The following is an 11,550-nucleotide window of genomic DNA, read 5'->3' as shown; positions in this document are numbered from 1 at the left end:
ACAGACTTCACCACATAATTCTTAAAGCAGCATAAGAATTACCATGATTATAGCATTTACTTACCCACATTGCATTTAGCTCCCACTGAGCTCACTTTTTAGTTTAATTTAGTTTCAGACATCCAAATTAATCTCTTTCATGACCAAGATAGAGTGCTTACAATTGACTGGTGCTGGAAGCACTGCTCTGGGTACAGGTTGTAGCCCAGAGCTTATGTCAGATCAAGAGCAGAGATCCATCGAAAGCCAAATCCCAGAAATGTTTCAAAATTTTTGTGATGCCATTACTCTCAGGGAAAAGAGCTAAAGGTCAGAAATGCAAGTGCCCAGCAGGAAAATGGCACTGCAGAAAACAAGTAGGCTGAGTGGATGAACATAGGTCACATTAGTACTATCTCCAACAGCGATACGTACACTGGTGCTCTGGAGGATTTTAAAATCCCAGAGATCTGGGCTTCTCCATGGAATTACCTGTCCATAAAGCAAGTTCCTTATTAGCTCCTGCAACTTTGTGGCTGAAATCTTATCTTCTTCAGGAAAACAAACAGCTTTTGAATTATTTGTTTTATCCTGGTATAACTGATAGCTTGAAAAACACTCATTTTTCTTGACACTTTGAGGTTTTGTACCTGCTTGAGTAACATCCAACTTCTTTAAAGATTTATGATTGTCTCCTAAAATAAAACTCCAGTGCTTTAAACTTGCAGAGGCTTTGCATCATTGACAACACAGGATTGTTACATTACCCACAGTGTTTATCCTTTTTTTGAAAGACTCCTCTGCTATTTTGAGAAGCTTTTGATTAAATGTTCTAAAAATATTTAGAAATCTATATTTCTGACACTTTTGACTTTCACTCTTTCTGTTCAAGGTGGTTATACTCAGTATAGAAGACTTTTTCAAGTCACAGGGTTTCAGAATGTAAATATAGCCCCTGAACAGAGTCAGGCTTTTTCAGAAAAAAATTGCATTTGACTCAAATCTCCTAAAGTCATTATATGTCCAGGCCTTTCTGTTTTAGCAGTTATCTCAGGACAGCAGGGCACAGCACAGGCCATCTCTCTCCCCAAGAGCAGGCAGCTGAGCACAGGACCACAGGCAGCAAAGCAGGGCTCTTACCAGCCCGGCCCCATCCTACCATACCTGAGCAAGGAGAGCAGACATCCACAGTAGCAAGGCAGGGCTGATGTCAGACTGACAACACACTCAGGGTCTAGTCCAGCAACAGCAACCAGATACATCTACAACAAAAACACAGATCTAAGATCAAACCAGGAAATCAGCCTGCAGGTCAGTGTCCACAAAAAGGTGCAGGCAGGACTATAACATAACAACAACCCAACAAACAGGCAGAGCCACAACAAAGCTCAAACAAGGACTCATAGCTCAGGGCTGAGCTTAAATGTGTCCCCTGGGCAGGGTGTGGGTGAGGACCCAGGTGAGTCAGGTCAGAGCTGTTACAGCCGGTTGGTGCACTCGGCATATAAACTCTTACAACCTCCTGAGAAGTTCAATTATCCAGAGGATTTGCTTGTGCTGGAGCCTGAAGAACTTATGCTATTTATAGGCTTTAATAGCTTATGGAGGTTGTCAGTCTACTTTTCCTTTAATTAAGAGTAGATTAGTTCAGGCTTTCTTTAAGCTGTCATATAATAGCTGGACCAATTGTATTTATGAAACTTCTAATAGCTAATTCATCTGGTCTATAACCCTATCCTTTCCTTGTTCTTCACCCCTTTTTTTTTCTTCCTAGTTGTTAATACACAGGACCATTAGTTAAATATGTTAGTCTTTTCTATCAACTTCAACTGTCTGTTTTTAACAAATCTGTGGAATTAGTTCTTTAACCTTAGGAGAAAGGAGCATCTAGGTATAACTTGATACCAACCACATACTAGCTCACTTCTTTTAGGTGCTGAAAACCTTTGACCTTTTATTTCTTTTAACAGAGAGCTGACGAATATAGTACCCAGAGAATTACCTTGTATGATGTATTGTAGGCTGCTGCAGTCCAGTAAAGAACAAAGACTGTTCTCAAGGGGGGAATTCCTAGGTCAAGGCCAAATGCCTAGACCTCCTTTCAAAGATGTTATCATATTAATTTTAATCTAGTTAAACAGCTTTTTTCAGAGCCTGTGACTACTTGACATTTGGGAGTTTTGGAGGGAAGTTTTTATTAGGAGCACAGAACTGATAATGCAGTCAGAACTACCCTTGTAGTTCTCTTTACTGGAGAGCTCTGTGTATAAATACTTTTTATGTCCTGGATGTTGCAAGACAGAAAGAAGCAAGAGCACTTCTTCCAGATACTCCATTTTTATGCTTTTTACTATTTTTTTCTAGGATCATGCTGCAGGACAGCCACACACATCACTTGTGATTGTCTGTATTCATTGGGTATGTATTCCATGAAAAATATTTTTTTATGTATTTATCCTGACTGAGGGGCAGCAGTTACTTTCACAAGCTGCAACAAGATTTCAAGGGACTCAGCATCACACTGCATGTGTGATCTTACAAATTCTTTTTCTTGTGTGAATAAATGCTTGGTTGTTGGAAGACATGCTGTGTGTTACAGTTTTCTTACGCAACATTCTGTGAAGAGGAAACTGATCTGCTGATGGAGGCTGTTCAGAGCTTGCTTTATGTTTTAGTCTCCTGGAAAGGGTTTTAGAGACAAAGCTGTGCCCTGGAGAGTACGTGCTGGTGTTGAACTATATGTTATACAAAAGGGTGTTGCATGTGTGCTGCTGTGATTATCTGTGCCACAGGACTGTTCTTAAATGTCAACACGGATGCGTACGTCCCTTTCTGCAAGACTATGAGCATCTGTTGCTCATACCAGAAGTGGAGCTAGCTGTAAATTACAGGCTGGACTGCGGTAAAGACTCTGATAAGGTTTGAATTACTGTAGAAGGAACCTAAATTCAGAGTTGAAATTTCGACGTCTAAACGATGTTTTGGTTTGTTACTGTTCTTTGAAATAATACATTTAACAGATGTAAGGTTAGCAAACGAGTAGGTTTCCACTCGCGGGGGGCGCCCCACCGCCCCAGCACGGTCTGTGGGCGGGGGGAGAGCTGCCGGGGCTGGATTGCACAAGCTCCGCTCTGCCGGGACGGCGGCCGCGGGACGGTGGCACGTCAAGTTCCCGTTATTAAACAACCTGGCAACGGCACCGGCCCACTCCTTCGCGAAACGACCCGCCGGCGTTTAAGCCTTTGCACAGCTGCGGCCGGGGCTCGGCAGTGCCAGCGAATGGCTTCTGCCGGCCGCGCCCCGCCGCCAGCCGTTGCCGGTAGCGGGCGGAGCAGAGGCGGGCGGGTTTGAAAGGGAGGCGCCGGCTGCCATGTAAGCGCCGCTGGCCGGGAGGCGCCGCGGCCGCCAGGGGCTGAGCGGGGAGCGGCCAGCGCTCCGGCCCGGTCCGGCGGTGCCGCCCTCGCTCCGGGCATGGGAGCGGAGCGGGGCGGTCGGCGCGGAGGGGAGCTGCCACGCGGCGCTGACCGGGCGTGGGGGCGGCCCCCGGGGAGCCCCCGGCCCATGGCCTTCATCATGATGAAGAAGAAGAAGTTCAAGTTCCGCGTGGAGCTGGAACTGGACGAGCTCTCCTCCGTACCCTTCGTCAACGGCATCCTCTTCTGCAAGGTGCGGCTGCTGGACGGAGGCAGCTTCAGCGGGGAGTCCTCCCGGTAGGTGCCTTTGGGGCTCGCGAGCCGAGCGGCTGCCGGGGCGCCCGCTCCCCCCGCAAGCAGCCCCGGCCCGGCCGCCACCGCCCCTTTCCGAGGGGCTCCGCTCGAGTCCGAGCCTCTGCAGAGCCGCGTCCCCGAGAGTCAGGGCGGCCGCCCCTGCAGCCCTCTCCGCCTGCTCCTCCGGTCCCCTCGGTGGCGCCCCGCACGGGGGGCTGGGGCTCAGCCGGCTCCCGCGGCGCAGCGGCCGTTGGCCGGTCGGGGGCCCGGGGCGGGGAGCGGCCGCGCTGCTGCTCCCTGCGCCGGCGGCTGCCCAGGGGCTTCTGGCGGCTCCGGTCCCCAGCCGGGGCCAGCGTCGGGCGTGCTGCTCGTCTTTTCCCCAGGGAAGGGAAGCGGGCACGGGCGTGCAGAGTCCTGTGGCGCGGCTTGCCACTGGGCAGGCTGGCTGGCTGGCTGCTCATCCCGTCCGCGTTACCAGCATCCACGGCAACAGAGAATGGACGTGGGAGTACTTGTGGCTGCTCGAAGTCGTAACACTAAAATAAATATTGAGGCTCTTAAACAAAATGAATCTTTGAGTGGGTAAGGGTTGTCCTAGAGAAACCGTTGTGCCACAACGCCTCGAGCTGTAAAGCCTGCTGACTGTACGGGTAACAGCAGGGGGAGAAATTTCCTGCCACCAAGTCTGAAGTCCGAGCTGTCCCCTGTGAATGTGAGTTGTGCGACCTTGGTGTTTTATTCTGTTCGACACTGGCTCGCTGTGTTGCATTCTGTTGGTATTTACATGGAGAGTTAACATAAAACAGTTTCATGGGAAAGTCCTCTCTTATTTCCTGTACATATTCAGGCCATATGTGTTACTGACTTTGTTCACGCTCAATTCTGCAGTGCAAGCGCAGCGGTAGATAGGTGTCTCTTTCTTCTTCTGTGCCTCAGCAATAGAGCTGTCATCTGCTGTGGTGGTGGCGGCGGCTTCCCAACTTGCTGGTGACAATGGGTAAACAGAGTGCAAGTGGATTAATCTTTTCCAGGTACCAGGCTGAGGCAGAACTTTGTCAATGTCCACAGAAGGATGTGCTGTGGCTTTGGGTCTGGGGAGGTGGAGACAACCCTCCCATTACCCTTGGTCATGTTGTATGGGTTATTATATTACTTTAATGTTATTATGAGAAGAATTTACTGAAAAATGTCACATAGAATTTTGGGAGCAGACAGACAATAGTAATAAATCTATGAATATTCAATTATTTCCTTATTAAAATACTGCTGTTACTGAGCTTGCTGAATTATCTGCTTTTGATTCTGTAAACAGAATTAATCAAGGAGACTAAAGAGCATAAAAATGCAACTTTGACCTAAAACCTCCTTTTTAACCATTCCATTATACTAGCATGTATAATTGAAGATTAATTTTTCTTTTGTACCGTTGGAGGGTCTTCAACTCATCAGCGTTCTGTTCTCATGTCTGTCTTCAACTTTTTTCTTGTGAGCAACTTCTTCATGAGCTGGTGATGATAATTGTGATTTTAGGCATTCATGCCATTACTGTCCTAATGCAGCCCTTACTGCCTGGCAGTCCTTTTCACAGGCTGATGTACATCATCTGGACAGTATCTCTATTTCAAAGGAGTTGGTTTCAGCTGAGCTGATAGGTTTTGATATGTTATTGTCATCTTACCCTTTTTTGCCTTGCCTGTTTATGATGCTAAAATTAAAGGCTTGAAAGCATCATGCATATCTTTATGAACGTGAACAGTGTATTAGAGTAAAATTTGCATGATAGGAGGTAGTACGTGTATGTAGTAAGTGTCAGTGGAAGCGTGACGATGTAAAAAAATGGTGTTGAAGTATTGTGTTGGAGTCACAGAAGCTTTTAAATTCTTCCATTTTCTTTTTCTGGGGGTTTGGCTTAAAAATAAGAACAGCAGTGAAATATATCAAAGTCCCTGCAAGTGCAACTGGTCCATTGCTGCTGGACTGAGAAGTGTTGAGGTATGCTGGTAGGAAGGTAAAGAATTCCTCTGCAGTGATCCTTCAATGCCAATTTAGGGAGTGCCTTTGCTCTTGGCTTAAGAATTAACAGATGGATTTTCACAGTGGTGATTCAGCAAAGGTCTGAATAAATAAGGAAGAAATTAAGTTAACATCAGAGTGGTAGCATTTCAAAACTTGTCAGTTGCAAACTTTTTTTAATGGCCATCATCTTCTAAGTTGCATGCAGTTATTAGTTTCAGTATGAGCTGGCAATTGTACCCTCAAAATAGTGATCTTTGCAGTGTTATAAAAGAAGTTTGAAGAACTCCATTGTGTTTCAGAAAGCAATATACAAACTCATTTCAAATATTGTATAGTACATGGAAAACTGACCATGTCTTCTTAACAGCTTTTATTTTTGTTACTGACTGAGGTCTAGGAAACTACAATTTTTTGGGGAGAAGTTATTGAGAATTAAGTTCTCAAGTTGGTACTGACACAAACCAATACCCTGCTGCCTCTTGCTTTAAAAAAAAACCACACACAAAAAAATCCCCAAAATAATTAAAAAAAGGCAGTCATATAGACAAGCTATAAACCAGTGTAACATTATGAGCACTTTCTTCCCAAAGCTTACTCATTGAGAAAGAAATGTCATATAACACAGGCTGGCAACATTGGAATAAAGGCCTGTATGTAGTGAGTTGTAATGAAAACAGATTTAAGTGGCTGTCTTTTCGGCCCTGTGTGGATCATGCTGTATGAATGACTAAAGGCCTGATCCTGCAAGCAATGTGGTACCTAGATCATCCCTCTGAACAATGAAGCAGGACAAAAAGGAGACAGATGAAACTACCGAAAAATGTTTTTTTCACTTCTCGGATCTTTACTGAGAAAGAGTCATGTAAGAAATATGTTATGAAGATGTGGTCCATGTTATTGGAGACTTGTTGTCAGAGTCTGACTACTTTTTTGGCTGACGCAGATGTGTGCCTGAAGTGTATAGAAATTTTGTGATCAGCTAAACCCAGCTTGTATAGCGCAGTACACAGCGATCTGCTTTGTGTATAAATAGCAACCATATTAATTGTTTATCCATCACTGTTTTTTGTGTTTGTATGTAGTTTTTTAGAACTCCAGTTTGAAAACTTCTGTTTGAACGCTTCCCTATGCATATTTATGAACATTTACTGTAGGAAAAGAAAACTCTGTATTATAATGCTAAATGTTTAATTACCTGACAAAATATGCAACTTTTTACAGTAATCTGCTGGTGTCAAATAATATTTTGATCAAAAGCCACTGAACAGCCAAGTAGTAGCAGTGTTTAAACCTGGGGGGGAATGTGTGTGCAGGAACAGGACCCTGGAGTTGTAGGGACAATGGATGGGTTAGAGGCTTTGACTCTACAACATGGAAAACCTTGAAGCGAGTTGTGGGAGGGGGGAGTGTTTGGCTGGTTCTTTTAGTAAACTGTCCATCAGCCATACAATGTAATTCCTGCCCTTCTCTTTTTGAAATTGCTGTCTAATACGACTTCTGCATCTTTACAATAGTATTTTTAGATCTTATAACAAAGGGTGGATGTTCAGCAAATATATTGTGGATGTATGCAAAGCTATGCTGACAAACGTCATTTTAATTTAGAAAATTTTCTAACTTAAGCCTGGCTTCCTATGTGGAAAGGAGTCTTCCTATATTTTTGTCTTTCCCTGGGCCAATGATAATAGATCTCTCTCTCTGAAACTGGATACTTGTGGAGATTCCAGGATACTAAGTATCTGTACACCATCTGGTCATAAAATATTGTGCATGTAACGTCTATTGCACCATGAAAAGACAGAAGACTATTCCAGGGTAGAAATTACACTTATGAATATTTTGAACAGAAAAATACTCTTTTAAGGTATAGACTTGACTAAATGGTATGCATATTTATTCAAGGCTAGTCTAGTGCAGACATCAATATATTTAAAGTATAGGCTGTCTGCAACTCCCCTCATTTTAATAGGCTGAAGAAATAATTGATGGGCCCCTAGAGTAGATGGCTGCTCATAGGTCAACTTGTTGCTCAACCAGCAGCAAAAGAACAGATGGAATATGAGGAAATCAAAGAAGTTCTGGAAAGTAAAGGATCTTATTTCTTGAGGGTGTACTTTCAACACCGTACTGTATAGATTTAGGCTACAGTAGCTGTAAGCCTGGTAGTTATGTTTTTAGCTCAGTTTCCATCTGTACTCCACTCAGAAAGGAATTCTTGGTGTGTTCTTACGACTGCACTCTTCAGGTTGGTCATGTTCCCCTGCCTTTGAGATCCAATTTCTGACACTTTAGACTGATGTTTCTCTCTTCGTTCTTTTACAAAACAACATTCAGAACTAAGAAGCTGATTATGGTTGGTATCTTTGTGACAGGTAGAGATTAGGGGTGGCTAAGAACTATTACTTTTTCATCAAAACATTTTATTCTCCAGCAGATTCTGGGGAAGTTTTTATGTACAGCATACTCTCGAGTCCTGAGAGGCAGTCTCAGAGGTCTTGCATTACTTGCATGAATAAATTCTTATTCCTAATAGATACAGGCTAGAGTATATAATAGTCTTCTGTAGAAATTGATTTCTTATCTTCCAGATAACTATGTGCTTTCTTCTTGTGATGCTTGGCTACCTCCTTCTCGACTGCCTAAAACTACATCTGGTTTTTATGACTCCAGCAAGTACGTTTTCTGCCTCACTGGACTCTTCAAATTGCTTTTTAACCATTGTTTTCCCTGTTGCTGCTATTGCATTTGAAAGGGAAAATTTCTCCTGATAGTAACACTGCTTAACCAGCTTTCTCTTTTTAAACAAAAGTACTTGTTAAAAACCATACCTGTCACATGGAATTACTGTCCTTATCACTCCCATCTTCGTGCATGATGTATGAATTCTGCTGACAGACTTCAGAGTTGGTAATGGGTAATGTTACTTCTAATAGCTGCTCAGCTGCAACCAGATTTGCAGTTCGATGAACTGAAACAAAGTAAGTTTTCAAGTGCTGTGAGGCAAATTGGTGGTCAGATAAAAATGCCGGCTTGCAATTTTGTAGCTGCTCTTTTCAGAGTCCAGATTGTCTACTTGGTGTTTTTTCAGTTGTGAAGAGACTGTTGGGTGAGCCTCTTCCAGGCCCTGTCCCTCTCTGCACAGAGGAAGAGGTAAGAAGAGGAAGTTTTCTACACAAATGATAAGTTTTGGGCTTTTTTGTTTTTAAATTGTAGTTTCTTTGTACCTCTTCAGTCTTTCATTAATAGTTACAATAAAATGGGTTTAATCAACAGATTTAGAGAATATGCCTGATGAAGGTAACATGATATACAAGGATTGGTATGGATATTTTGGACAGAGCTGAAGGGGAAGAAACTAAGGGTAAAATAATAATGGGAGAGTTAATGTATAAAGGTGGAGGTGTAACAGTGGGGAAATAAGAGGGATGAAGAAATCTCTGAAATAGATTGGAGGAAAATCAAAGAATTAATGAAAATAAAATCAGAACACAGCCATCTTTGGGCTACAGTAGGAGATAAGAAAATGTTTGTACAGGCTCCATTTTGCATGGGATGTAACTGGTTATTGCCATTATGAAAAGTGCTCATTCTTGTGACACTTTTGTTACTGTAAGTACTGGTAAGAGATACAGCAGCAGCTAGCTTTTCAGGAAAAAGTTCCTGATGAGATGCAAGACAGGCATCTGTTAAAGACGGGGGAAGATTTTATGCTTAATGTGTCTGGCTTGTGCAGGAGAAGAGGCACTTTGGTTTAGAAGAGCTGGTGATTGTGGGGGTGGTTTTTGTTTTGTTGTTTTGGTTTTTTTCCCTGACCCCAGCACAATACATGAAACGCAGTATTTTGCTGTCATAAACCTGCCATTTGCAAGCACTGTAACACCTGATTGCCTTCATGTTTTAAGGACTATTTCTGTTCGTGGAATAATTTAGGGTGGAGAGGAGCGCTAAAGATCATGTAGTCCAACTTCCTGCTCAAAGCAAGACCAACTTCAATTAGGTCAGGAAGCTCAGAGCTTTGTCCTGTCAACTTTAGAAAATCTGTAAGAATGGAGATTCCAGTCTTTGTAGACAACCTGCCCCTCTGCTTCAACACTTATTGCGAACATTTTTTTTCCCCTTATTTTATTCAAATTTCTCTTGTTATTGCTTTTCCTTTCTCCACTCCCCGCTAAAAAATGTCTGGCTCCATCTTCTGTCTAACTCAATAGAGATGGCTGAACATAGCAATTAGATCTTTCTTCACCTCTTCTTCAGATTATAAAAATCCCATGTTCCCAACTTCTCCTGCATCAGGTGGTTCATCCTGCTCATCCCTGACTCCAGACCATATCTCACCCCCCGGACTTACTTCAGATTATCAGTGTCTTGCCTCTACTGAGAGGGCCTCAAAAACAAACGCAGTGCTGCAGATACAGCCTTGCAAATGTTCAACAGAGGGGAACAATCATTTCCTTCGAACTGCTGGCTACAGTCTTGCTAATGCAGTTTGCCCTTCACAGTGCTAATTCCCTTTTAGGTCTCTGCGTTTGCCTGTAACCAGCAGTTTTTCATAAGTAGAAGTATTCCAAGCAGCTTTATTTCCATGTGATCATCAGTTTATACATATTTTATAAGAAATACTTAACATGAAATGTTGCTAGTTAGATTTAACCTGTTTATTATGAGTAAAAACATGTGGAATAGAAAATGATTGCTCTGTTCAAGTTTTGTATGTACTAACAGCAAATTAACTGGAGAGTTGTGCACTGTAAACAAGTGGAGCTCTTCCTGCAGAGCCAGCTGCTTGCTGGTTTGCTTAGTGCTGAAATTTGTGAAACATTGAAGCTCTGTTTGTAAATGACTGGTTTTGTTTGGGGTTTTTCTGCAATGTTTAGGAAAAAATATTTTTGTTGGAACGTGTATCTTCTTATATGACTCAGGCATGGAGGAAACACAGAATATTAAAGGAAAAGTAAACTGTGTTTCTTCCTGAATATAAGAAATAAATTGAAGCTTTGCTAAAGTTATTAGTACAGTGTATACTTTGGAGATTGTGCTCTGAGCTCGAGCTTTGAGATGCATCTTTGTATATGAAGAGTAAATTTAGCATTCTAGTTATCAGATAACAACTTAAAGTAGAGCTTGGCATTTGAAAAGTTATATTGTGTGGTGGCCTGACCCTGGCTGAAGGCCAGGTGCCCACCAGAGCCGCGCTCTCACTCCCCTCATTCACTAAACAGGGGAGAAAAGGTATAACGAAACGCTTCTGGGTCGAGATAAGGACAGGGAGAGATCACTCACTGTTTTTCTTCTTCTTAAATATGTTATCACAGAGGCGCTGATTGGCTTGGCCTTGGCCAGCAGTGGGTCCATCTTGGAGCCGGCTGGCATTGGCTCTATCAGACACAGGGGGAGCTTCTAGCAGCTTCTCACAGAAGCCACCCCTGTAGCCCCCCCCGCTACCAAAACCTTGCCACGCAAACCCAACACAATTGAATATGTTTTGCGCCTTTGTATCTCATCGTTCTTTGAAGATGGAATTGGTTCATTGTATTGGGTCTGGCTGAGATGGAGTTAATTCTCCCCACAGCAGCCCTCATGGTGCTGTGCTGTGTATTAGTAGCTAGCAAACTGTTGATAACACATGCATGAGCAGCATGTATGTTATGTGTATTAAGTTATGTGTATTAGATGCACAGAATATATTTGAATAAAATCGGTGCTGGTGCTAGATCTCTTTTTATTTGCTTTAAAATACCTGTGTTAATTTCATATTTGTCTGTGTTTGTTTCTTATTCCAACCTAGCAGTAAGGATTTTAGGTTAATTTGAAAGTGAAGGATCTCTTTGGATGATCTTGTTTATATTTT

General features: G+C 42.9%; 1 protein-coding gene across 2 annotated transcripts in view; it reads left to right on the top strand.

Moving 5' to 3' along the window:
• Positions 1–3,132: 3,132 nt before the first annotated feature.
• EEIG2 (EEIG family member 2) overlaps positions 3,133–11,550 on the top strand; it is a 28,114-nt gene continuing 19,696 nt past the window's right edge. The window contains exon 1 of one of the 2 annotated variants that reach the window (XM_054833751.1): positions 3,133–3,689. In XM_054833751.1, the coding sequence (XP_054689726.1) occupies positions 3,451–3,689 (239 nt within the window). In that variant the 5' untranslated portion in view covers positions 3,133–3,450. The remainder of the gene's footprint in view (positions 3,690–11,550) is intronic. The other variant, XM_054833750.1, reaches the window with a different exon arrangement.

The sequence above is a fragment of the Grus americana genome, chromosome 8, assembly GCF_028858705.1.
Source record: "Grus americana isolate bGruAme1 chromosome 8, bGruAme1.mat, whole genome shotgun sequence".
Classification (NCBI taxonomy): domain Eukaryota; kingdom Metazoa; phylum Chordata; class Aves; order Gruiformes; family Gruidae; genus Grus; species Grus americana.
Note: the sequence above shows the minus strand (reverse complement) of the source record. Positions and strands in the feature narration are given on the sequence as shown.